At 39.8% G+C, this 26,804-nt stretch overlaps 1 protein-coding gene across 1 annotated transcript; it reads right to left on the reverse strand.

Annotated features, from left to right (window-relative positions):
- Nucleotides 1-6,615: 6,615 nt before the first annotated feature.
- Nucleotides 6,616-24,439, reverse strand: LOC102219229 (guanine nucleotide-binding protein G(I)/G(S)/G(O) subunit gamma-13-like). Its single transcript, XM_005802783.2, has 3 exons — nt 23,969-24,439; nt 12,038-12,164; nt 6,616-11,607 (listed from the first exon to the last, which is right to left on the reverse strand). The coding sequence occupies exons 2-3, from the start codon at nt 12,133-12,135 to the stop codon at nt 11,502-11,504; spliced, it is 204 nt and encodes a 67-aa protein (XP_005802840.1). The 5' UTR covers nt 12,136-12,164; nt 23,969-24,439; the 3' UTR covers nt 6,616-11,501.
- Nucleotides 24,440-26,804: the final 2,365 nt, after the last annotated feature.

Genomic DNA, 26,804 nt, shown 5'->3' on the forward strand with positions numbered 1-26,804 from the left:
TTAGTAAGCTAACAGTGCTTATCGAGATTGAGATAAGACCAAGACTTTTGGGGACCAAGTTGAGATTAATGCTAAGGGAGGTGGAGACTGAGTCAAATCCCCACAGAGCAGTGAGGGAACAAGCCAGGGCAATGCTTAGAAGGTCAAAAAACACGTCAGGAAGTCAGACATGGAAGGCTGTGATAAGGATGATGAGGTTGGAGCAATCAGGATCAGGATTTAGCAGCTAGCAGGGTTGGCTACTGAATCCTGAGCAAAGGAGCAGCATGTGTCATGACAGGAACAAGAAAATTATGACAATTTCCAACTATCATCAATGTATGATGGCAGTTGTTACAACCAGTTTCATTTAGTTTTAAGGGACAAATACTTTTCACATACATTTACACTTAAGATACTGAAATCAGTCTAAGGTTGTCTGATTTTTAAAATTTACTTGAGGATCTGAAACATCAAAGTATGAACAAAAAAAGTATGAACAAAAAAAAGTGTTGAGGACATGTGGCAAATACCTTTTCACTCAATATATACCAGGTTTGGTGTTAAAACAGCAGGATCTTCAGTGCCCATGCTATGAAAAAACCCTGAATTTTGTGGTTATGTTAACAGGAACTTGAAAGCGCTCACTTTCCATTCTCAGGTCTCATGTACTGTGTTAATTTAGGAAAGTTCTAGCTTGGTCTCCACAAACCAGGAAGTATGGGGTTGTGAAATGCCACTTATCATCCACCAGCCCTTTCTATGTTTGTGGGCCATCTGGTGTGGCTGAACATTACACTGCACTTTGAGAGCAGTGAGAGGGAACGACGACAGAAGAGCGGTGGGCCAAGCAACTGGGCAGTGAGTTAATATTCATGAGTTTCCTGTAAGTTCATCACTGCATATCATCGTCTTAAAGCTTTGCTCCCAAATGAATGTTTTCAGACTGTATGTCTGCAGCCCCTTTGTCCAAGAGCATTAAAGTCAACCAAGAAAGGAGAAAATCGTCTCTCTTTCTCTGCTCGCCAGAACCTCGCTGCCGTTTGAGGTGTCAGCCACTGAAGCTGCCCCGAGCTGGCGCAGACTTTCCAAAATGTTAGCGCGTCTTGACTGCTCCGTCTGGATACAGCAGAGTGTTTTGTGGAAGTCTGAGCTGTAGCTCTCGAGGATTAACCCTTGGTGCGGTGCGGTCTCCACCTGAAGGCCGGAGAGTCCGTCGCTGCAGTGGATCAGCTCGGTAATCTCTGAGACCTGGCATCCGGACAGATCCTCTGGGAGATGTGAGGCGGAGAAAGATGGAAAATATTTTGTGTAAAGGGGGCAAGAGCGGAGAGAAGACGGACTGCTTCGATGGCCAAAAATAGCCAACCTGAGAGAGGAAACACAAACAGACCTCTGTAGCTCTGCTCTGTAGAGCTCTGACTCACAAACTTACCTATAAAAGGTAAGGCACCATTGAGATGCTGCTGGTGTTCCTTATTTTAGATTACAAAGTTAATATAATTACTGTATAAATACTCCAAACTTATTCAAAAAATGATCCGAGGGCAGGTTTTTTTTGGGGGGGGGACATGAATCTTAAACACATTAAAGGAAACATTTAAACATAATCATTACCTGAGCATCATTCTGAAATAGAACCAGGTGCATCTTGCTTTCACTGATCCTTCTTGAGATGTCACTCCTCCTCTGCCCCCTTTGGTCAATCCAGATGACTGAACATGATTCGGAATGTAACACACTTGTCTATTTAAGGCCCTGTGGTTGCCAGTGTGTATTAGTGCAGAACCCAAGCAATGAAGTCATGGGGACGGTTATTAGACCTGTGAGACCAGAATGCGTCAGAGCAAAGGTCTGGGGAAGGACACAAGCAATAATGTGGCAGATTTAAACATCCCAGAATGCATTGTGGTCTCCGTTAGTTTAAAATATTAGAATCTGGGAACCACTAGGACTCTACCTAGATCTGACCAAGTGAGATCAGTGAAGGTGACCAAGAACCCAGTGGTTACTAAGGCGATAGTCTAGTGTTCCCTTGAGGAGCTAGGAGAAGCATCCAGAAGGTCCGTGCACTCCACCAATGCCACTTTGCATTTATCGTAAAGTGGCCAAATGGAGGACGTTCATTTCTCTCAGAGATTGTCAGACTAGGACTAACAACAATCGTTGGTCTGATGAAACAAAACAGGACATTTTCACACTAAACTAAAACAGGACAAACTACTCAACAACTGACTAAAACAATCCAGGTCCTGAAACCCAATGGTGGCAACATTGTACAGCGGAGACGTTCTTCTGAACAACTTGTCTTTTATTATCGATAAAAGTGTTTTGAACCTACAGCTTAAGATATTTTCTGTTTTGGTTTCTCTGTTGCTTTATTGTATCTTGTCATTTTACTTTATCTCATCTGTTAGTTTAGTTATTTGGACTGTTTGCAATTTTCGGTTTTGTTCTGTTAGATTCAGGATTAATTTCTGTTACTGTTCAGGTTTCCTTTCCTCTTTCGTCTTCTTTGTTTTTGCCTTACCTTCCATTTTGCTCCCCTCTCCAGCTGTTAATCGCCTCCTCATTTATCCCTACATGTTCCCTTCCCCACCTGCATTCGTTTACATCTGATTAGCTCTTCTGGTTCCCCACTACTTCCTCAGAGTACTTAGCCTTGTTTATCTCACTGTTCTCCTCTGGTTCCTCCATCTTACTTCCTGGTTTCCATGTTTTGCAGATCTCTATGCCTCATGTGTCTTTTTACCAGATTCTCCCTGTAAATTATTCATCTCCATCTATTAAACTTACATTACGAGACTCAACATGTCTTGAGCTTCGGTCCAGTTCCTGCACCACACCTGATCAGTCGTGGAGAAATCGCCTGGAAGTGTATTTTGTTTGTGTGGTTGTGTGTGGCAGAGACAGAGATTATTACCAACAGCTGAATTTGCATTAGCGATTGCTTCTCATTTTTCATTCTTTGTATGCTGGCGTGTGTGTGTGTGTGTGTGTAGGGGTACTGCAGGTGGACTGTTAATCCTAATCCACTCGTGAAGGGTTGTGTAGAGCACCAGCAGGCCATTAGTGACTCTGTTGTAAGTGTGTGTGTGGGGGTGTGCATCCATGTGTGTAAGTCTACTCATGGACCAGAATGTGCACTCGCAAATCCATTGGTGCACACATTTGTGTGTGTGTGTGGGTGTGGGGGGGGGGGCATGCAAGAGTGTAATCTGAGAGTGGAGAGGGGGTTAGAGGGCCATTAACCCATGCATTAGCGCTGACTGCAGACAGAATAGGGAAACGGACTGAGGATGAATCTGGTGTGTGTGGGTGTGTGTGTGTGTGTGTGCGTGTGTGCGTGTGTGTGTGTGTGTGTATGTGTGTAGGAGATGTGATGGCTTCAGGATTTTAGGGGAAAGGGACAATCAGGGTTAGGATTTAGCACTGAGGTTGATGGGGGGGGTTGAGTGCATTAGGGAGTGTGTGGTGTGTGTGTGTGTGTGTGTGTGTTGGTGTGTGTGGAAGGGATTGAGGGGATCTGACCCATTAAAAGCAGACAGACACATCCTGCATTAGAGTCAACCGTCCCACCATAAAGGAATCTAGATGTCTTCCTCAGACCTACAAAAGGATTTCTGTGCAGTTTGTTGTAAATCTTTTTTAGATCTATATTTCATACAGCATATATCTTCCCAAGTACATCCTGATAGAGGGTGGAAGGAAGACACTAGAAAACATATGAGCAGTCTCCTTTTACTGTGTTTATTGCCAATGTAGGTATAAAAATTAATTTGTTTAGAATTGGCTTTGATTAATAAATAACTGGAACACAGATTAATTTTAGAATGCTTTACAACTTTCATTTGTTTCTCTTTATTTTGCCACTGTTATGTAATGATTTTTTTTTTCTGTTCTGTTCTGTTTTTTATCTTTGAACTGCCTTGAACACATAAGCTTTCACAAACTTCACGTTGCTGTATATTTACTCTCTTTTAAATCAGTCGTTTCTGCGCCGTCATTGTTAGCCACCATTCAAAACGCGGGCAGGAACTTTCAAAACTAATTTGGATGAAATTTGGATGAACAGCCTGTTCAAATTTGTTTAGGCAAACTTGCAACTAATCAGATTGACAAAATACTCTCAGTCTTTGCTCATCTGGCAATGAAAACAATATGGCGTTGATTATTTGGATGCAAATACAAACAGCCGGACGTACTTTCTCTCTCTCTGAGCCCTGATCCGTCTGGGAGCGCAGATCTGAACTCTGCATTTTCAGGCTGGACTGGTCATACAATCATCAACGTCTTTCAAAGTTTGAATTTATTATGGACTTTCAAGAATTCACACAAGGTCAAAATTATACATTCAGGCTCAAGACAAGAACCGGGAAAACCTCTGATATGTGTCTAGGCTGCAGTTCAACAGCAGACAAGCCCAAAACACACACATTAAAGCTCGACTAAAACTGTCACAAGCTAAATTCGACTCATTTCAAAAATACTTTATTGGTCCCAAAAGGTAATTAAATGTTGTTGTAACTCATATCGTCCAAGTACCTTTAAATAGTCGTCGTGGATGGTGATGCTGTGGAGTGGAGGGATACATGGCAGCAGTCAGTCTTGCAACAAATCTGAAAAGGCCTCTGACTGAAGACTTTTATTTCATGACAGCAAATGTCATATGTGACCATCATGTCTTGCTAACAGCTCATTTTCCAGATAGTAGAGACAACATTTCACAGCATCATGCAATGGATGACACCATCAGTTGTTAGCGAGCCCTGCTAGTCCGCCTCGTTAGCTTTCGCTGCTCCTCTTTAAATCTGTTTGGTCAGAAAGCCGAGCAGAGTCATGCTTAAGCCTGGAAACCTGAGCTAATGCATCGAGTTTACACAGATTTGCATATGCAGTTTTAAGCAAATGCAGTCCAGACTCATCTTTGAAAAAAAAAAAAAAGCTAGTACAGTCACTCTACTGTAGCAGACTTCACCTGCAGGTTTCAGGAGTCAGTGTGAAGCAGACCTAAACATGCAGGCAGGAATCTGATAGCAGATGCTAGCTTATCTGAATTCTGAGAGTTGATCCACTAACATTTAGCAAGTCACTGGAGAACACTTCATGTAGATAAAAGTAAATCATGCTGGACAAAATTAACTTTGAGTTTTTTAAGTAGAGAACAATGAATATGCTATAAGAAATTCGATTTTAACCTACTGAACAAATAGCTAATTTGGTATCAGATGGTCTTACACAACAGAGCAGAAAGCCTGGTTGGTAACATGAGGTTTAACTGCCTCTTTAAAAAGTCAAATTCAGTCAAATTACAAGCCAAATACATTTTCTTTCAGTGACCTTTCGCCTGAACAATGGTGCGTCTCAAAAGAACGTTCAAGGAGAGAAAGCTTCATCAAAATTAGATATGAAATTAATTACATATTTCAATCTATTACACACATTTTTTTTGTTATAGAGATGAGTAATTATATTTTGCTACATCCATTCATATTTTAAAATCCACCTTGTGGACTGACACTGAGTAAAGAGTCGGATTGGACAGAAATAGAGAGACCAAAAAGTTCTGACAGGAGGTGAAAAGTCTTCCCGTATATTCCGTTCTTTATTATTCATGATTCATGATTATTCATATCAGAGGTTTTCCCGGTTCTTGTGTAGAGCGGAGGAAGTCTTTGCGTTGTCTTTTTCTTTGTGGTCTGTTCTACTGCCCAGCATTCTGTTTTTCAGCAGACATGAGTCGAAATTTGATCCACTATGGTAAACAATAAGGTTAACACATTCATTTAAGTAATTATCGTTAGAAAAACAGACGGCGGCTGCAGTAGATGAGGAAATCTTGCAGATCAGTTGCAATAAATCTGTATTTTCCTCAGCCGCCTCGTTTTTCCCGTCACTCCAACACTCTGTGACCTTATCGTGTACCATCATTTGAGGTGTGGGTGCGGTGGTTGAAAAAAATACTCACACCTCTTCAAGTCCAACACGTTTTGTCACGCCATAAATTCAAACTTCTGTGTATTTTATTGGGATCGTACAGGAAAGACTAACACAATCTATTGCATAATGTTAACATTTCTGAAAAGTGCAGCATGTATTTTTCTCTACAAATTGGCTCAGCTTGTGTCAAACTGGGTGGAGAACATCTGTCAGCATCAATTTTCAAGTCTTTTAGCCAATTTTGGCTCAAAGAAACTTGAGCCAATATTGATGTCTGATATTATTACTGCTGTTTTGGTCGATAACCGATATTTACTGATATCCTATATTTTTCTCCAATTTTCACACTATAAAAGCAACCACATCACCTACATTAGTTCATGACCACCATGTTCATATCGACCAGGTTCTGCTTATCAGGATACTGATATGTTGAAAAATGACTAACATCGTCCAATACCGATGTTGATGCCGATACATCGTGCATCTCTGATCTAAACCGATCCGTTGTTACCCTGATTGAACGTTTAATGCTTTTGTCCTGCTGAAAGATGAAAACAAGTCTTTAATAAATCCTGCCTCAGTTTCCAGACTTCGTTTGTCCTTGGAGGCCATCTCTGCGTCAGCAGGAGGATCTCTAGTACGACAGAAGAACTTATTGCGCCAAAGCATAAAAAAACACCCAGGACAACCAGATTGTCTAAAAATCTTCTACTTTATTCAGTAAGGTAAATGTTTTTGTAAAACATTCAATAAAAAAACGGTCTATAATTTATTGCTCATTGTCATTCTTATACTAGGACTTTTTGATCTGATGCATAATTTTTCCAAAGCACTCCCACATAGAATATGTTGCTAAATATCTAGACAAGGTCTTATACAGTCGTAATGTTGTAATATTAGACATCCACATCCAAGTTCAGATCATCGAAAAACAAACCAAACACGTAAAGCTACAGAAGCAGGACGTGAAACAGACGAGGGACAGACAGAGGCAGGAGTCCTCTCATGTACGTCTTTTGTAGGTTTAGTCCAGACAATTTGGTGCTTTTCCATGTGATCCCATTAGGACTAATTTTAAATTACAGAATTGAAGACAATAATCGGAGGGACTCAGGTGGACGGTACAAAGAAGCCCAGAAGCAAATCCAAAGTCAATGGAAGCTCTTCCATAGTAGGAACATTGTTCTAGATCTTTGCTGAGATTGCGGTTTGCGGATTCGGTTGTGTTCAAAGTAATAGCACTTCTACTCCAATCACTAGTCCAATGACTGCTTTCACTGGACTACTGATTCACAAACTTTTCCACATTACCAATTGTTTACTAGCAGGTGTTGTATAGTAGTAGAAACTAACAGACCCAACAGCCACGCGGCTGGCTCCATGCAACAGATTCACTGAAAGCGGTCCGTTTGAACAACAGCTGCATGGAGTTCAACTACTGAGGTCATTAATTGTGTGGGGGAAAACATGGCGTCAAAGAGGCAGCGTTTATTTAAGGGTGAAAAAGCAAATATCACTGTTGAAAAAAAATTACGTGTTAAAGAGATTACAAAGGTCCATGCAAAGTTAGTCTATTTAGGTCTAGGAGTTATAGACAGTAGCTATAGGTCCGTTCAATTATCATATGAATTTTGAGCGAATGCTTTAAAATGTCGCAAAAAAGAAAATGCAAAATAGGCATTTTTCTTACTATTGGTTTGGAGCAAATCAACCAGGCTATGCAAAACGTGACTTTGTTAGATATTGACGCTACACATGGTTGTAATAAACAGGAAGTAGAGGTCGTGAACTAGCATGGACCACATGTCCCAGAAAAATAGAGAGAGGTTTTCAGGAATGTGTTGCTGTCGGCCAAGTTGTAAACGTTCTGTAATGTCACCCAGTTTCTGCGACGTTACATGATGTCTGGAGAAATAACTGCAAACGGCAACAGCAGAAACAAATGATCAGTCAAGTGAGGTGAAAGGTCGCTACATCAGAGCGCATCAGCAAATGTTTTTTTGTCTTCCCTTTACGGCATTGTCTCTGTTTTTTTGTAAAAAAAAAAAAAAGATAAAAACCGCCTCAAGCGAGTGTAAAAACATTTTTGTGAAATTGAGTAAGTTATTTCAAATTTTGCTGTTTCAGTCATATAAGATATTTTCAAATGAGAATTAATAAAAAAAACATTGATAGAAACGCGGTAAGTGTCACGGTATGGAAATGCTTCTCATACTATGGTGTTGGCCCATTTATTGCATAGGGATCATTTTACAGAAAAGGAAATTCCTTGGAGTACTTAAACATTCCTTTTCTGATACTTTTTGTGGAATAACAAATATAGCATTTTTTTTCCTTTATGTTTTGACATTACTTGCATTGTGTAGGGCTGTCACTTTGAACTCAACTGGTATTTTTTAAGTTTTGCTGTTATGGTTAAGACATTTTTGGACTGTAAAACATGCTTTCACAGCCCGTGTGTAGACTAAACTTACTTAACAACTCTTGATAGCAAAAAAAAGAAAAAAAAGAAGAAAGTTTAGATATAATTCAAACTCAATTGGAAGTAGAGTACACCTCCCGGGAGCAGCCGCTGAAACATAAACTGAATCTTAATACAGTACATAGAAGATGTGAAGCTCTGCTGTCCCAAGTCGCGTCCAGACTCCATTGTCCTTGCCAAACTTCCCTTGGTACACATTCTCACTGAGTAGCGTGCATTGGTGTGTGTGTGTGTGTGTGTGAGTGTATGTCGTTGCTGATCTGTTCAGCCCCCCCATGTGCGCGCCCGTGTGTGATGCAGCTGCATTTGCGCTTCGCAGCCCACATGGGAGCCTCTTGTCCAGATTTGTTTCTGAAAGTATGCACACATAAACACAAGACTGCAGTCACATGCACTCACAGGCCACCTCTGAGGTCAGCAGTGATGTCGGAACCTCATGCCACATATTTACATTCTGGTTTTAAGGAAACTGTGTACAAGGCAGTCGTAGATGGTGATCTGGCAAGGTGGAGCTTTTTTTTGTTGTTGTGATTTTCTTTTATTTTTTTATTTGTGTTTTTTTATTTTTTTGAGGAGGACATAAAGAGGAAAGGTTGCGACTATATAAAAAAGCTTAAGGTTAAGGAAAGTTCTCTTCAATAAATAAATAAATAAGTTAATAAGTTAAAGGGGTCCGTCTATACATGTGAGGAGGGATGCATGTGAAAGGTTTCTTGCGTTGGTCTCCGCGGTTGTGCGTGGTCTTTAGGGGCTGTGGTTCAGGATGAGAGGGAGCAGAAACCTAAACCCGCCCCAGAGACCCAGAGTTTCACTTTGCTATGACTGCGCTTGGAGAACTGCCGACGCCATGACATTCAAGCTAAATTTCAATATGGTGATTGTCCTTGAAATGAAGTTTTTTTTTTTTTTTTATCTGAACAGGGCAGCAGTCCTACATAACAGGAAGCTAGTTTCGGAAGCAGCTCGGGTGCTAGCATAGTCTGCACAAACGTCGCTAAGTATACTCGCGGAGGTATTCTTCAATCAGCTGTAGTAGCCACATTCAATAGGAGAGTGTAACAACTACAGTGGTTGTTTAAGAGATTTCTTGTTGAACAGTCTCATAGGGCAAAAGTCAGATTTTTACACCACAGGACAACATTAGCTACTTGGACCTGTAGCAGCACACTTAGCAAGCAGCAGGCTACTAGCTACATTTACATTGATCGCTGTGTTGTTATATGATATCTTCACCTAAGACAAATGTTTTCATTATGCTTATGAAATAAATGTTGGGCAGCTCATTGGCCTAAATAATTGTAAAAGTGTTTAAGTGTTTTGTAGCCCCTGTACAAAGCAGTGGATTATTCACCCTCTGCCCCAGTCCAGGCAGCTACTGTATATCCAATCATTTTGACTCCTTTTGCTCTCTTTGTGTTTCTCAGTGTGGCAGGTGAATCATTTGGTGACCATTTACTCTGTGTGCTTCAGCAAAGGGGCTACTGTTGTATTGTGAGGTGCCTAAATATAATGCTAAGACAAAACTTCTTTTTACAATTCGTGGGGGGTGTTTTTTAAAAAAATTGTATTTCACTTGTCCAAATGTTCATTCTTTTGTTGTTGTTGTTGTTGTTGTTGTTTAAACAAGCCATACTAAATGACTTTCACGTTTATGCTACGCTAACTTTGCTAATAAGACGTTTTGTTGCATTTCAGTATGCTTGGCTGTTACATTTTGTAAGGACTGGACAGCTAGTAAATTATTAAGTTAGCTTTTATACTGAAAACCCAAACTACACCTCTATGGATATTTTTCGAAGTAGATATTTTTTTTCTTCATTTCAGCCCTAGGCGTGATGACTGCCAGATCTGTAGCATTAAGAAATCACTTAAGTAGTGCCTTTCTGGCAACATGAAGTAGGCTAAAAGATCTCAAAAAGCAAAACATAATGTTGCTAACGTCCATCAGTCTGAAAGATAACAAGAGTGTCTCAAAAACAATTAACCAAACAAATTTTACAACTCTAGTGAAAAGTTTAATTACCAATACCATACTAATAGATGTCAGTTATTTTAAAGGACTAACATTACGCCTAATGTAGGGCTAGCATGCAGATAGCACATGGTTTCAGTTCCTTGCTTGCAATTGAATTTTATGGTGACAGAGGGAAAACAAACTGAAGCAGATCATAAAAACCCATGATAATGGCTAATTTGTTGGTCTTGCTTGGGAAGCAATCTGCACAAAGTGGGCTACCAGTTCATCATCAAGAATTTTCAAAAAGACTTTTTTTCCCCCCCAAACTTTAAAACGGGTCATTCAACATCTCCACTTGCATGCTCCATTCTACAGACTATTTTGTTAGCATGGATTGAACCTAAATTGAACTGTTTGCTAACAGATAACGTAACTAAGCTGTTATGATTTACAAAATCTTTCTCTGCTATTCTTAACATCAGTATTTTATGTCAATCTATGTCAATTACACTGAAAGAGTTACTTACTCACTGTTAAGCATTATTATTGGTGAACTCTCTGTTTTAGTAAGTTTTTTTTTCTTTTGCTAATCTCTTACTTGGGAAATCTCTCATTTGAGTTAAAAGTAAGTAAATATGAAGATGTTTTTAATGATATTGAAAGTGTTACATTTCTTCCACCTACAGTCAGTCTGGCAGTGAGAATGTGATTCAACATTGTATTACACATCACTAACGCGTTAAAGTGGGACTTAAAAAAAAACAAGATTGCAATTGGCAGCAGAATAAATAAATAATCAAACAGTATATTCATACAAACCAGTGTAGTACAAGTAATGATTGTTGCTCTCATATCATAGTAATGCTAGATTGCCGTGGCAAGGAATAAACTTGCAGAGAAAGAGTCAGACAAGGTTTAGAGCGATGATGTGTGCGAGTGTCAGTGAGTGTTTCTGTGCCCTTGTGGTTGTGTGTGCGTGTGTCTAGGGTGAGGTGGGGGGTAACAGCTGTACTACATTCATGGTGAGGGCACATTGGGCGCTGTCCGGCCACTGCCCTCACAGTCCGGGTCGGCTTCAGGGGTCATCTGTAGGGTTACTGTTGACATGGGTGATCCTCGGAGGATGTATGCTTCTTCTCCCTAGAGGAGGATGCATTTGCCTTTCTCCACCCATGGGTTGTTCTTCATCAGCTCTGGGTTTAGAAAGGGATCCTCAGGAACGCCGTCCTCAATCCACTTGACCAAACTTTGAAGAAAGAAAGAAATGAAAAAAATTTTTTTTTTATTCCCAGTATGGTATGGTGTGGAATGGTATGGTATAGTATGATGATATACTATGGCATATTATGGTATGTTATGTTATGTTATGGTATGGTATAGTATGCATGATATGGTATGGTATGTTATGGTATAGATTGGTATAATATGACATGGTATGTTAAGGTATGTTAAGGTATGTTAAGGTATGGTATGTTATGGTATAGTATAATATGGTATAGTATGCATGATATGGTATGGTATGGTATGATGGGATACTATGACATATTATGGTGTGGTGCAGTATGGTATAACATGATGTGGCATGCTTGGGTGTACAAGTATGAATACTGTACAGTCAGACCTTACAGACGTTTCTCTGTAAAGGTTTGCAGCTAAGACCTACAGTATATACTCACTCTGTGACCGTTTTGGAGGATTTCTCTCGTTTGAAGGCCAGCTGGTATTTGAGGCTCTCCACCTCCTTCTTCATCTGGGGCAGGTCCATCTCATCCATGGCTGCAGCTTGATATAGGGTTGTTCTACCTGCACATATAGAGATGAGACCAGAGTTATATTTATATAGCACACTGTTCAAACAGGAAGCCGACTCCATACATCAGTGCCCTGTGGCAAGATCACAACAAAGAACAACTGGCTTGCTGCTGAGCAGTTACAGCTACTACCCCATAGGATGCATTTGTATCCTCTAAAAACTGGAAAGCAAAATCCATTTCTCTTAGTAATCTTGTTAAAATTTTCATTTCTTCTTCAGAGGTAGAAACACTTTTAATTTCTTTCCATCAGGGTTAATCATGGTAAAGTAGATTAGTAGAAGACATAGAGAGAGAAACTGGAAAACATTTGGATTTTCCTGCCAGAAAGAAGAAAAAGAACAGCATGTACTTTTGCACCGTCCCAATTCCCATGCAAGTCTATGTGTGACCGAACCTTCCTCTCACCTTTACATCCACGGAGACTGGAGAGATTACTGAGGCAAGAAAAACGTGTGAAAGGCAAACAGAACATCCGGTGGCGAAATTTGCTTCTTTAAGAGACAATTTTTTCTTTCACATTTTGATGTCAGTAAAGTCTAACTGACTGCAGGCATCAAGTCAGCATACAGACAATGACATGTAGGCCAATAATTGATTGAAATTGTTGTCTACTTTTCAACTCAAGTTACTAGTAAAGAGATATGGTGCGTAGCGCAGCACGGCGTGGTATAGCATGGTACAGAATGACACTGAATGATGTTGAATAATGTCTCTTTTGATAACTTAAATCAATTGACATAATTTAAAAACAGAATTTTGTATTGCCTCAGGTTACTTATGTCAGGTATTATATTTGCTTAACGATCTGAAAGATTTCAATGTGACAAAAGAAAAAATCGAAAATCAAATACATTTCTTAAGACAGCAAATACTTTCCCACTGCAGTGTATACCAAGGTTTCAAAAAGTAAAGATTTCCAAACCATTAAAGCGTTTTGTAGGGCCGGGTGACGTGGCAAAAAAAAAAAAAAGCAATATAAGCATTTCATATCAGTTGATACTGATAACAATTGAAACATAAATACGTGGAATTTTTTCTGCTCAGTGACAAAAAACCCTTTATTGCTTAGCTACATATAAACAATGAAATGAAACTGTCAGCTCCGAGATAGTGAGATGCTTCTTAAAGAGACAGGGGCCAATTTCAAGGCGCTAAACTGAGAAGACACATTTCTTTTGTTATTTTTGATATGTACTGGATTTTTATAACAACTGAAGGGAACATAATTACTCTACTGTGCTATAAAATGACGCTGTGTGTAAAAGAAAATATATAATATCTACGTTTTAAGATTATAACATACATGGATCTGAACATCAAAAACCAATAAAAACAAATATGAGCAGCATGCTAGAAAACTCCAGACTGCCAAACATGGCTGTGGTTATCGCCTCGCTATAATCTGGCCTTCATCCTCTTCCTGCTGGGTTTTTTCCTGACTTCTGTTCTCACTCCACACCCACATTCTGTAGCCATTAAACCGTCCCAGTGACACTGTGCCCCTCTCGTCTTTCTCCTTCTACTTGTGTAACAATATGCGCAGCCATATCTGTGTGAGCTTCAGATGATGGGGGATCTCATGTGCACTAAAAGCTGAGATGCTTCAACACAGAAAAAAGAAAGACTTTTTAGGCCTTGTCCTTTATGCAAGTGAGGATTTAGTGAATGCAGAGGCAGAACATTTGAATTTACTCTCTATTTCACCGAATGGGAAGTGTGATTAAAAATAACTTTCATAGTTAATATTTTTCATCTTTACATTCATTGTTTTTATCATTCATTTGAGTCCATGTTAAAGCTGAGGTAGAACTCTGGTAAAGACAAAACCAACAAATAATGTGGAGGATAAATGTCCTGCTGCCCGCTTGGCTCCTCCCACACAAAACCCCCGGCATAGGCAAAACCTAAAAACAGAACGTCTCCAGTGGGACTCAAACCCCAAACCTCCGAGTGGGAGTCAAGCGCTGAACACCTTCAGCAGCCACGTCCTACCTCTTCCAACAAATTCCCTCTTAATCCGGACCGAAATAAACTGCAAAACCCAATAAAAAAAATATGATAAGAAAATATAAACTTCCTTCCAGTGATAGGAAATCAGCATGACTGGTTTTACAAACATGTGGTTTCAACACTGCTCCATTTTTTCATCTTAAACTTGGGGTGGGCGTTGTGGACTTTAACGTTTTGTCACGATATTTCCTAGTAGTATTGTGATGACGATAAAAATGATTATAAGAACTATTTATCACATCTTTTTAGGTAACTGTGTGGATGGCACAGCAATCATAAACACAAATAAAAAACGTATAGTTTGTAATACTTTTCTTCTGGACACCAGCCATATAAGGAAGTGAGCTTTGTATCAAATGTATTTATATTTATTGATACTCTTATTGAATAAAGTGTGAAGAAAATAGTAAAAGCAGCAATCCCGACAATAAGGACAGTTTAAAAAAAACAAAAAAAAGAAAACATCATCAATTAGTATTCATCATAACAACAATAAATCAATATTGAAATTGTTTTGAACTTCTCTCAGTTTAGGCCTCTAGTCTGGTTCTATGCCAAATAAAAACATAAAGCGTTATCAGGTAAGATATTACCGGCTTACATTTTTTTTGGCAGACCCTCACTTCTAAAACGCTGAGCCATAACCTGAAGGATGATAAAGTGCAGACTGCTTTGCATATTTACAAATGTGCTGAGTGCTTTTTTTTTCTTCTACAAATCCATGGATTTTCTCCCATTATTCTCATTTTCATTTGCTCTACATAAAAACTTTTATTGTCACTGCCAACTGCTAGAAAAAGCCCAGAGCTATACCTGTGACTCCTCTTCTATAAAACGAAAGAGCGACTACTTATTACCTAAAAGAGAATGGTGATCCCCTTTTCTTTGCACATTGTTGTAAAAATCCAATTAAAGAGGGAAAAAGATGTGGTTTCAACAGACGCTGGAGCGCGAGTAACAGAGATTAAAACAGCAGTTAATTAATAGGCCAGTCGCGTGTGTCCTTTAGGTAATAAGAGGAAAACATCAGGTGCAATATTACACCGTGATGTGTGTGTCTCCTTCTAGTGTTAGGCAGACGGGGAGGTAGAGTGATGGCCACTTCCTGCCTTAGATCAGATTTCAGCTGCATCCTCTGGAGACGGCAGCAGGACTGGATGTTTTCTTTTGTCTGACTCCATCGATCATTTTCTCTTTCATGCCTCTGTTAGCACTCTACCTCCTATTTCCTTACTCGCAAATGCTTATTAGCCATACATGTATCTGAAGAGCTCTCTTTTTCTATTTCCTGCTACATTTCTAGCTGTGTTGCAGGTTGCCCGTGTGTTCCTGTCACTGAAATCACAGTAGATTCTGAGTCTAGGTTTACGCGAGGCCGCTGCCTGGAAACCTCCTGTAGCTTCAGATGCTGACTAGGAAAAAGTTCCACGTTCAGATGGTGGCGCTTCGACACCTTGGATGAGTTGTCTTGTCAGGCCACTAGAGGGCACTGTGATTTTAGCATACCATTGAATGCGCATGCGCTTGTGACCCTGAGCGTCCACCTCATTGTAAACACTAACCGTCTCCGTCTGCCATGAAAGAAGCGCTCATGTAACACACCAGAAGTTGTGTTGAACTGAACAGGTTACGTAGCACAACATGGCATATAGTTTTTGCTATTATCTCCCAGTACCAGCGTAGACTGAAACCTAAAGCCACGCGTCCTGCGCATGTGCATTTTCCCCACCTGCGGAGTACTTCACACCTAAGCGAGGGGTGTTGCAAAAAAAATTTTACTTGAGTCCTGCTTTCAAAAAAGAGCCTGTGTGAGAGACTCCGGTTAACGGTGTCGTGTAAACAAGCAAAAATGTTACAGTTCAATTGAAGAGCAGCTTGGTGTAAACGAGGCCTAAACCTAAAACCGACTTGTTAGTAGTCCTAGGTTCACAGTGTGCACAACAGGAGTGTTTTTATGCCCCATAGTCCGGTAGTCAGTTTGACTGGGGACGTAAATGGCAGCATTTGTTACATTTTCAGCTGTTGCGGTTCATTTTCACACTGCACTGTGTCAAACGAACTAAACCCTTTGAAAAGCTTGTTCAGCCGCTCGCTTTGTTGTGGCGCTGCACCAAGAATCACGAAAGGAAACAAACAACAGAAAGACCTCTGAAGAAGACAGTGAGAGCAATTTCCCTCTTCACAAAATGTGAATAAAAATGGAGTAGTGTCCGATTTTAGCAAGTGTAGGATTTCTAGTTTGTCTTTGGAAAAAGACCACAAGCCATTTCTCCTGCTAGCGCTAAACTCACACGCTTGTTTTATTGTATTTCCCCAGAATGCTGTGCACCACAATCCACTTCCTGCTTTTGGAGCGTTCTCCAGTCCGCCTGGTGTTAACATATGTTTTTGAACCGCACTAGATAGAGTTCAAATCAGCCGAGCGAGATCTAGGTTTTTATGCGGACCAGATGTTTGCTTGCTTGGTCTGCATCGATTATACATCCAAACAGACCGGACTTTCTAGGAATTGAAAATGCAAGAAAATGTAACTAAGTAATAAAAATGGAAAATAACAAGTTGGACATCAGAGAAGCTTAAATATTACAAAGTTAATGTGTTGGTGTGTTTGAATTTTTGATCAGTACACAAGAACATGAAATTCTAAAGATGTCGTATCTAAACAGTGTTGTCTCTTTCATTCTCATCCACCTGTACAGTATATAATACAATCCTCCCTTTGCTTTTCTATTGTCCTTTCTCCCTTGCCGTCTCAGATTACTTGCCGAGTTACTGAGTACCTGGCCATGTAAATTTGCCTATATTCATCTTCTGACCTATCGCAAACACAACACAATGTTAATAAAGGAAAGATTGCCGTTGGGCCATTGGTTTAGTGTCATCATACGCCGTAAAGCTGAAGACCAGATAATTAGTCGATTCAGCTTTCCTTTCAGCTGCAGACTCACTTTGTACCTTTCACTGCGCTCAGATTTCCGATGTCCGTCTGTCTCCTGCTGTCTTCTACAAATGCCCTCTCGCTAAGTGCTCTCTGTGCATTTACACACATTTGAAGCAGTTAATCCATTACTCTTTGCATTAGTAGCCTCTCCACCTTTTCTTTCAGTGAGGTCCAGCCAGCAGCTTGTAATGATCACCGTTACTGGCGACTTCATAAAGTCAGTGTAAGATTTGTTTAAAGGCGTCTTTGTGGAACGGCCGAACGTTTTCAGTTGTGGGGTTTAAAAAGATGATCAATAATAGGAAATACCCGAATCTTATCAGCAAACTGTCCTCTTCAAAGGTTTTCCAACTGTGCTGAAGTTAAACGCCTGCGATGCCATCTGGGAATATCCAGTCCAATACTAATACACTTCAAAATCTTTGCTTTATTTTCCCAGATGAAGAAAGGATTGGAGGCGTCAGAAGAATCGACTGATAACAGGAATTGGACGACGGTATGTTTGTTACCTGCAGGCCAGAAATGAAAGAATCTCAGAAAGTGTTTGGTTACTGGTTGATAGTTGGTATTTTTCCAAATAATTTGCTCCATTTAGGATTATTCATCTCTCAGAGACAAAAACTGCTTTGACATCCTGGTGAGAAGATGCCAGCTCCAATACTCACCTATTCACGGATTTCTTCTGGAACATAACTACAAATTTTGGAAGAAAATCTGTGCCATTTACAAAGCAAATCCAGGATCGAAATAAATTTTCCTTCTCACTTACTGGCTGCACTTCCAATAGCAGAGACAATAAAGGCTATAGATATTATTTTCTGAGGTAGTGCTAAGGTAGTTTCTACAATATTCGGTGTCTGAACTATTGAAACAGCCAGTTATTAGTTTTCTTAGATGGGGTCTCAATTATTCGTGGATTTTCGCTATCACCATTGCGTTCCCCATCACCTCTGAATACCATGGGGTCCACTGTATTTTTGTTTTTTTTGGTTAATTTTCTCTTCTCTTCTTAGGCAATAGCATACAAACCAAGCCGTTATAGCGCTTCCATGAGACTGTAGTGTTGAATATATAAATTGTGCTCGAAACTGGTACTTTCGAATGTGTTCTCAGTGGCTTCCATTACAAATGTGCGCTAAACTTTGTCAATGTTTTGCTAATGTCAAAAAAACCTCAATTTTGTAATTGCGGCTTTTCCATTAAAGTAGCGACGCAATTAAAATCACGCCTGAATAAGTTTGTTCATGTGACGAGTCACTAAAAAACATGCCGCGCCATTGTCCTCCTACCACTTCCTGTCATCTTCTTTGTCTTTTCTGCCAGTAGTAACATTTGGTTGTTGATCACATTTCGATCAACAACTGCCACAAAAACCTCCTCATCTTAGTGGAAAAACTTTTCATTGAAAAAATTAAGAGTTTTTGGGAAATTGGCGAGTTTTCATTGCGCAATTTTATGGTGAGTGGAAACGCAGCAATGGTGTAGCGCAAAACATATTATCTGGCTGTGGAAATTTAGACCTGTTCTTTAATAGAGCCAAGAAGGAACAGGTAGTGTAACTGCTGCGGTGGAAAACTTGTTTCCTCTTGCTGGACTAGTTATAACCACACTTCTTCAAAGTGGTCCTCTGGCACCAACCTCAATTGTGCCAATGGTCTGACACATTCAATGCAATCTATAAGCCTAGCTTGTGTAAAAATGTGAATCATCTCATGTCAGACCATTGGTAAACGTGGCAGTGATCTAGCACCCACTCCTGCTCTTTGATGGCAATTTTGTATATGAGAGGCTTATGAGTCTAGCATCCAGTTGAAAGCGAAGAGAACTGGGAAGGTCGCCAGGAGGAGGTCGATTTTATATGTGTATTAGAAAAGCGCCTTTTTGTTAAGGCACCACAAAGGCGCATACACACAAGTCACAGAAATAAGATGGATGATTGGAGGATGAAGTGATGTATGTGTCAAAGAACAGATGGAGTTCACCAAAGAGCATCACTCAAAAAGTCTTTCTGATAATCGGATGTAGAAAATGTGGCTTAGCCTACGGAGATGGATGGATAATAACAAAATGGCGTTCTGCACAGAGTATTAACATGAAAGATACATCAACCCACATTTTGACAGAAGCCATGGATACTATTCACAACATGATATTGCAGTTATCTTCCCCAATTTAACAATTAAGCTGAAAATCTTCACAATCCAATCACCTGAGAATTTATCCAGGCACACTTACTGCACAGCTTAAAATTCTTTTAAAATATATAGAATATTTGGGAAAAATTCGATTGCACAGGGTTCCTTAGGCCTTCAACATTTACTAGGCAGAGAGGCGTAAAGGAGATAAATAATGTCATCCCTAAGGGAGGTCCAGACTTCATGAACATGAGACAAAGACATCATACAAGAAGGTTTAAAAACAATACGTAAGTAGTTTGCCAATTGGTGCAATGCTACTAAATATTGGACTGTGGTGTGAAATTTTACACCTGTGAATCAATTAGAACAAAATAAGTACTATAAATATGAGCCTGTGGGCAAGATCTCAGCAGTCACAGAAACCAAGTGAATACCTGAAGTGCAACTTTAACTTGGACTTTTCATTAGTTAGTTACATTTTCTTTAATAAACCTCCTTTCTTTGGTCTCTTAGACCTGCTTTTTGATCAGTTTAAGTGTGGTATAGCTTGTGTCTGTATTAGCGCGTGTGTAGCTTTAAAAAGAATAATCTGAGTTTGGGTGTCAGATAGGAGGGCACAGTGCAGTGGTTGTTTTGGGGGTGATACGTAGGTCAGATAGTAATTTGGGTCAGAGCATCCAGAGATTAACCTTTACTCCCCTCTACTCTCCCATCTTTCCAGCACTCCCTTTTACTGTATGTGTGCAGGCGTGCGGGGGTGTGTGTGTGCGTGAAGCGGTGGGTGTGTGGGGATATGTGTGTTGCCAGGGCTTAACATGTTCTCTGCGGATGAGCCAGGGAACCAAAAATGGAAGAAGCAGAAAAACTCTGAGTCTGAGTGAAGAAAGGAAGATAAAATAAAGAATAAGGAACAATAATAAGATGTAAGAGACACAAGACTGGATCAGAGTGAGCAGATATTCTTGCTTCTATAGCTACTGCATTGTAAATAGAGGCTAAAAATAGAAAGGAAGAGACAGAGCTCTTCTGACCAGCGGAGAGTGAAAACGGAGAAGGAAAGACGATGTTTCTCTTCACTAAACTGGCAAGGAGATGATTTGGAGGGCTAAGACTTCTTGACGCTTAGAAACGGTGTGTGAGCTTTTAAAGCCAGCTCACCTATTCAGCTCTTCGGTGAGAACCGAGCGCCTGAAAAGCAAAACTGATGATATCACACCAGTCTGCATTCAGACATATCCAGTCAATAGAGTCTAATCGATATGGAATTAGCCTGGATGGATGAATTATGTGTGCATGCTAGGTCCCAGTACACACGCAGGGGATAGCAGACTAAGAGTCTGCCAATGTGGCTAGCTAAGAAAAAATCAATCGAATGAACACGAATGCGAGATAGTGATGATGACAGAAAACAGTAGCAAAAAGACAAACCATGTTAAAACGCAGAACAACCACATCTTAAGTAGAAAGAACCAACGACAGATGTAATACAACAGGCACAACAAAAGAGCTTCAGTAAAACTAAACAAACTTGTGAAGATGCTAGCTAAATAAAAAGTGCTATAAAACAACACCAACAACGACAAAATAATTCACAAAAAATATTACCTGCTACTAATACTACTATTAACAGATCCTGCCTGCAATGTAACAAAACCTTCATGAGAACCCTGAGTGTCTACAAGGTAACTAAACATTTTCAGAAGAAACCGGAAACCCCTGCTAAATAACAAAGCATCTTCCAAAGGATCCTAAATGCCTACGGTGTAATAAAACTTTCATAAGGACATTAAATACTTATGGTGTAACAAAACAACCTCAAAATAGACCCTGTACACCTTCAATGTAGTAATAAAGTGAAACAAGAATCAGATTTTTTTTTTTAAGTGTGAGAAAACTACAACAAAGAAACAAAATTACAATTTCAAATTGAACCCCAAAAAGTACAATGTTGTAAAACTATTTAAAAAATGGAAATGTTAGCAAACGGTGACAAAATTAGCATAAAGTGCTCAAAAATTGGCTCTTTTTTATTTCAACCCTTGTTTGTCACTTTGCAACGGAGTTTTTCTGGTAAGAAATGGATCCATCTGTCAAAGGATGTTTAGCCCCAACCATGTTCATGTCCCCACCAGATTGACATTTTGTACACTTTGATAGCTGATGACTCAAAGTCATTTTCTGTATACATAGTCTATAAATAAATGTCAAGTCTGATATATTTATGGTTTGTATCATTAATAAATAGTCATAGTATAAGTTAAGAACGGCCATAAAACAGAAGGTTTGTTGGAGCAGGAATTTCAGTTTTTATCAAGCTTTAGCTAGTTTTGTGACAGAGCTAATGCTACAGTCAAATTTAGCTAAATTTAGCATTAGCTTAAATATGCTGTGCTTCATAAACTTAATGAAGTTGTTATCAATGAACAACACATTTTAGTTGTGTTTTTTTTAAGTAATATTGACAGAGGTATAACAAGATGTGGTTGTACGAGATCTCGCGATAGCAAACCTCACAGTTGTTCTCGTTGAGGTGACCGCTGTCTGGTGAGCAGCTAGTTGTGGTCAGGATGGCTTCGCCTGCTAACGTTTTAGCAGGTGTTTTAGTAGGAGTTACACTAGCAACAAGGGACTACTCTTTAGACTTTTGTTTGGCATCATTGTAAGTTTCCAATAGAGACGATAAAATGGCAACGGAGAGACAGACAAGACACGATCAAAATGTAAGCACTGCAAGTTGCTCAGATGCTGAAAGAGGCAGAAAGCATCACTAGGGGTACATTGAGATACATCACAATCACAGCGCACCCTATTAATAGCAACAGGGACATGGTAAATGTTGCACTGCAGAATATAAAAAGTTGAGGCGCTGTCCTAAGGTTTGAAGAGATCTTAAGAAACCAGAAAAAGAAAGCCATCCTGTATCGTCTCGTGAACTCAATATCTTGTCTCGTGCGTTTTAGGCATTGAACAACTCTACTTGTTAGGTTTAAAAAGTTCTCAAATTTATTTTGCGAGGCTTTAAAGAACAACCATTTCAGTACAGTTTTATGACTTGACCACAAACAAATTGTGTCTTGGTCTTTTTTTTTTAACAAGAAAGTTAAAACAGACAACTTAGTTTAATAAAAATGTTTGTTAGTCTTGACTTTTATCCCCGAAGCAGAGAAAAAAAAGCCGCTTTGGGGATAAAGACGTGTTTCACCTTTGACACGCAGATCTTTTTTGTAAGCATGATTTTAAGCAATACCAGCAGCATTTCTGCCACAGCGACTACACCTTACTTCTCCGGAGTCACACACGGAAAGGCGGCAAAATTCAAAGGAATTTTATTGATTGTCTCACTTCGAGCAGGCATCAGGAGAGAGAGCTGCGGCTGGCATTTAGCGCCTGTTTTCTAGCCATTAAATTATGAAAACACCTACAGCAGTTGCACTGTAAAACTGAACTAGTTACGTTTAAGTCAAATAACATATTTTGCATTCGCAGACATATAAAAAAGCCTGAGAGGCGTTTCCCAAAGGCCCATTAAACACACTTAAAAAGGACAACTGGCAATCCAACTTAAAAAAAAGTAGTTAATTTGTTACAAGTAATCAAATTAAGTAAATATGTTATGTATTAAATTTATTAAGTTAAACAAGCGTAAATAAATTTGATAATTTCCCTTTAGTTGGAGCGCCTTCCTCTTTTTTTCAGTGCACACACACGCACACACACACAGGTTTCCTTGTTTCTTTAAAATTTGTTGATGATCCACAAGGTTTGCAATTTTTTTAAAATTTGGACCACAGAATAAATACAATACAAACTCCTTAAATATTACGCTTAATGGAGGGTTTACTCAACAAACAAAACAACTAGTTGAAATCTTTTACAGTTAAAGTAAACAGAAAATATTAGCTATTTGTGAATGATATCATATTTAGGGAGATAGTTCTGGATTTAGTCATATTGTTTCATTGTTTAGTGGATTGTTGCAATGTATTGTACTTCAATTTGATTATTCCAATATAAAGTAATATTTAGCTTTTTGCTTGTTGGTTCTGAGGTCGTTATAACTTAGAACAAGATTTGAGTCATTTAAAGAATTCGAGCAAATTATGTTAGAAAAAAAAACGTCATTTGTTGAGTAAGTAGATTTCGGAGTCTCTTTCGTAACTTCTTAGAAAAACCGGCTAAAATCAAATTCAATCAAATCTGAACAAATCATTACACAAAGGGTTAAATTCTAACCATTTGTTTTATAAGTGCATCCTGCACATTTCTGATCACATCTGTGAGTTTTTTCCTCACAATTCAGGCCAAAGAGAAAGACGAGGAAGAGGATGGAAGAGGAGGAAGAACGGAAGATGAATGTAAGTTTTATGTAACCGCCGTGGCTTCCACAGGGCCCACGGACAAGGTGAGTGGAGGAGCTGAAACTGGGCAGGACAGGAAATAGAAGGGAAAAAAAAATATCCACCAATAATTCACTTTAAAAAAAAGTAACTATCGCGCCTAAATGATCCCAAATCCTGCGCAGAGTTTGCGTCGGTTTGCTTTCAGACAAACATGGAAATCAAACTGAATTCCAATATTACATTTCACGCAAAAAAAAAAAAAAAAAAAAAGACTCCCCGCCGCAGGAATAAGGAATAAAAAAACCCGCCGGAGCTGAACGGTGAAGGGATGATGCGGGTAAACGGAGCTGGTCGCATCTCTTACCTCACTGATGCGCCGGCGGCGGCTGTTGCTCCGTTCCAAGTCCGGGGATGCAGGTGAACACTGCAGCACCCACCCACCCACACACACACACACACACACACTACAAAGCACACTAAAACACACCGTCGCTTTAAATTTCCCGTGCAGCACCGCGTCTTAATTGATCCGCTGAGAGAAAGATAATGGTAGACAAAAAAAAAAGGGAGAAAAATCCGCAGGATTTCCGGAGTGAAACAGATGATGAGCAGCGTGTCAGTGTCTGGAGGAGGCTGAAGCCGGAGCTGGCCCGTTTTTTTTATTTGTAGGTTCCTGTTGATGCTGGGGTGGGTGGGCGTGTGTGTGTGTGTGTGTGAGTGTAGGGGGAGGAAGTTAAAGAAGTAGTGCGCCTCGGTGCTCGCTCGGATGTGCAATCTCCGGCTCTCTACCGGGATCCTCCTATATGAGAGAGTCCGTGTGTGTGTGTGTGCGTGTGTGTTGAGAGAGGAAGAGAAAGCGAGAGAGGAGGAGGAGGAGGAGAGATACTGGGAGTGTGCATGTGTGGCCCCCGAGGATGCGCGTGGAGAGTGGACCGGCTTCACCAATTTAAAGGACGGACAGACCTCAAACTGTCTGAACTCTCTGCGCTGGGCAGAGATTTTTTTTTTTTTTCCACACTCTTAGTTTCTGCCTAATATGGACACCGGCACCATTAGGTTTCCACTAAGTCTTGAAAGCAACATACAGTGAAACTCGTCGCTACCAGTTTTGTGCCTAAAGATCTTTTTTTTGCAAAATAGCCTAAGGGTGCATTCACACCAGTGTTGTTTAGTCCGTTTTAATGACCATCAGCTCGTTTGGACAGGTGTGAATGAGCAATTATCCTCTGATGCGGACCAAAAAACAGCTAACGAACTCTGGTCCACCTATAAACATATCTCAGTTCCATTAAGCTGGTCTGTGCTGTGGTTTAAATGCAAATACGAATGCAAAGTGTACCGGAAGCTTCTCCAACATGTAGGAAGCGGACTACAGCAGGGCATTCTGGGTAAATAAAAACAAACGTGCGTGTCTAGCTAGCGGCCAAAAATGGCTCGAGGATTCCTATGACCGTCTATTTCCGTTTGCACTTTGTGAAGAAGGACGTTGCGCTCAGTGTCTTCTTCAGACGTTTTTGTGTCGTTCCCTTCAGTGGCTCCTGGTGCAGCAGCGCCACCTCAGGCGAGGCAGGTGAACAGGTTTTTCAAAAGGTTTGAGTTCATTTGACGCAGTGCAGTGTGAAATAGCACTGCGGCAGCTGGAAATGTAACAAAGTTACAACCGAGTCGAGTCTTCCTGATTATCAGGTACGGAAACACCTGATGACCTCAGGTTGACTCCAGAATAACTTGGGTCTCATGACCCCAAAGAACCCCAAATCATCAGACTTCATCAAAATTCTTTATAGTTGAAGTTTTTGTGCTGATGTGTTGGTTGGTTTTGGCTTCATGTGGTACATTTCAGAGATGTTGAGTTAGATTTCCCTTTTAAAGCAACTTAGGCTCATAATTATAGGAGTACAACATGCGAACATGCAAATGTTTCATGGAAACCAACAAAAGTATGTGGAAATTTTTGATATGACCACCCAGGAATTTACCTTAATGTAATAATCTGAGTTACTGGGATTGTAAAATCTATGTCTGCTGAAATGTAGATATAGATTCTGTCTTTATACATTGAATAAGGGCTGTGCAGAGACTTTCTGTTGCTTACCCTCTACCTCCTCTTGTTGGAAATCAGTGGGACCAAAAGAGAAAAAAAGAAACTCTACAAGCTATTTCGAGGCTTTTGTAGCTCAGTGACGCAGCCAATTTCCAGATATTTCGCACCTTCTGTGAAAGTGCCTGACCACTACTGTTCCCAGAAGCAAGCACGCTGAGCACAATACAGTAAATCATCCAATATGGATGGATTTTGTTGCGAGCGACTCTGGGCTTAGGCTTGTGTGCGCGTGTTTGTGTGTGTTTCTCACCTTGTAAGGCCAATTTTTCCAACAAATACTTACGTTGTGAGGACCTGCGGCGCCTTATGGGCCTCAAAGCCCAAGGCCATAAGAAGAAGTGCTGTTTTGGGGTTTGGGGCTGGCTTAGGAGTAAAGTGTGAACTAAGTTTAAGTTAGGGTCAAATTATTGAAAAACGAACTGAAGTCGATTCAATGTCCTTCTGAAGATAGAAATACACACTATGCAGGTGTGTGTGTGTGTGTGTGTGTGTGTGTGTGTGTGTGTGTGTGTGTGTGTGTGTGTGTGTGTGTGTGTGTGTACATCCTTTACATCAGAAACTCAACTCACAAAGTGGAATACATTGTATAGATTGAATACGCAGAGACTCAAGTCTTTATTTCTGTTAATTATTATTTTCATCTTACAGATAATGACATTTGAGGTCAGAATAGTACATCCAACCACTCAATAGAAACATTTCTAAAACAGAAATAAGTAGGATTAATAACATTTATAACTAGCTAGATAGATTGACAGCTAATTAGCTACCTAGATAGATAGACAGACAGACAGATAGACAGATAGATAACATGAAGGCTAAACTTCATTTTGTCATGAGTATGAATAATTTTGGACTTAACTGTAAATAATAAAAGAGCAACAAAAATACACCACAGAGTGCTACTAAAGTATATCTGAGCAGGCGCTATTTGAAAAAAATATTTTTACATAAATATTGTATGTAATAAAAAAAAAATATGGGGGTGGGGAAATGACAGTAATATCTCAGCAGGGCATCATGATGTGTGTAATAAAACAACAGCAGGCAATCAAACATTAAAACCAAAGTGCAGAAACACGAGGAGCTATTTTCA

Source organism: Xiphophorus maculatus, chromosome 16 (genome assembly GCF_002775205.1).
Source record: "Xiphophorus maculatus strain JP 163 A chromosome 16, X_maculatus-5.0-male, whole genome shotgun sequence".
In the NCBI taxonomy this organism is placed as follows: domain Eukaryota; kingdom Metazoa; phylum Chordata; class Actinopteri; order Cyprinodontiformes; family Poeciliidae; genus Xiphophorus; species Xiphophorus maculatus.

What these genes read in the sequence shown, in the direction of transcription:
- LOC102219229 (XM_005802783.2), bottom strand. Translation starts at nt 12,135, where the DNA reads ATGGATGAGATGGACCTGCCCCAGATGAAGAAGGAGGTGGAGAGCCTC. An exon ending in TCCTCCAAAACGGTCACAGA is followed by an intron (nt 11,608 to 12,037) that starts GTGAGTATATAC and finishes CTTTCTTCAAAG; the next exon opens with TTTGGTCAAGTGGATTGAGG.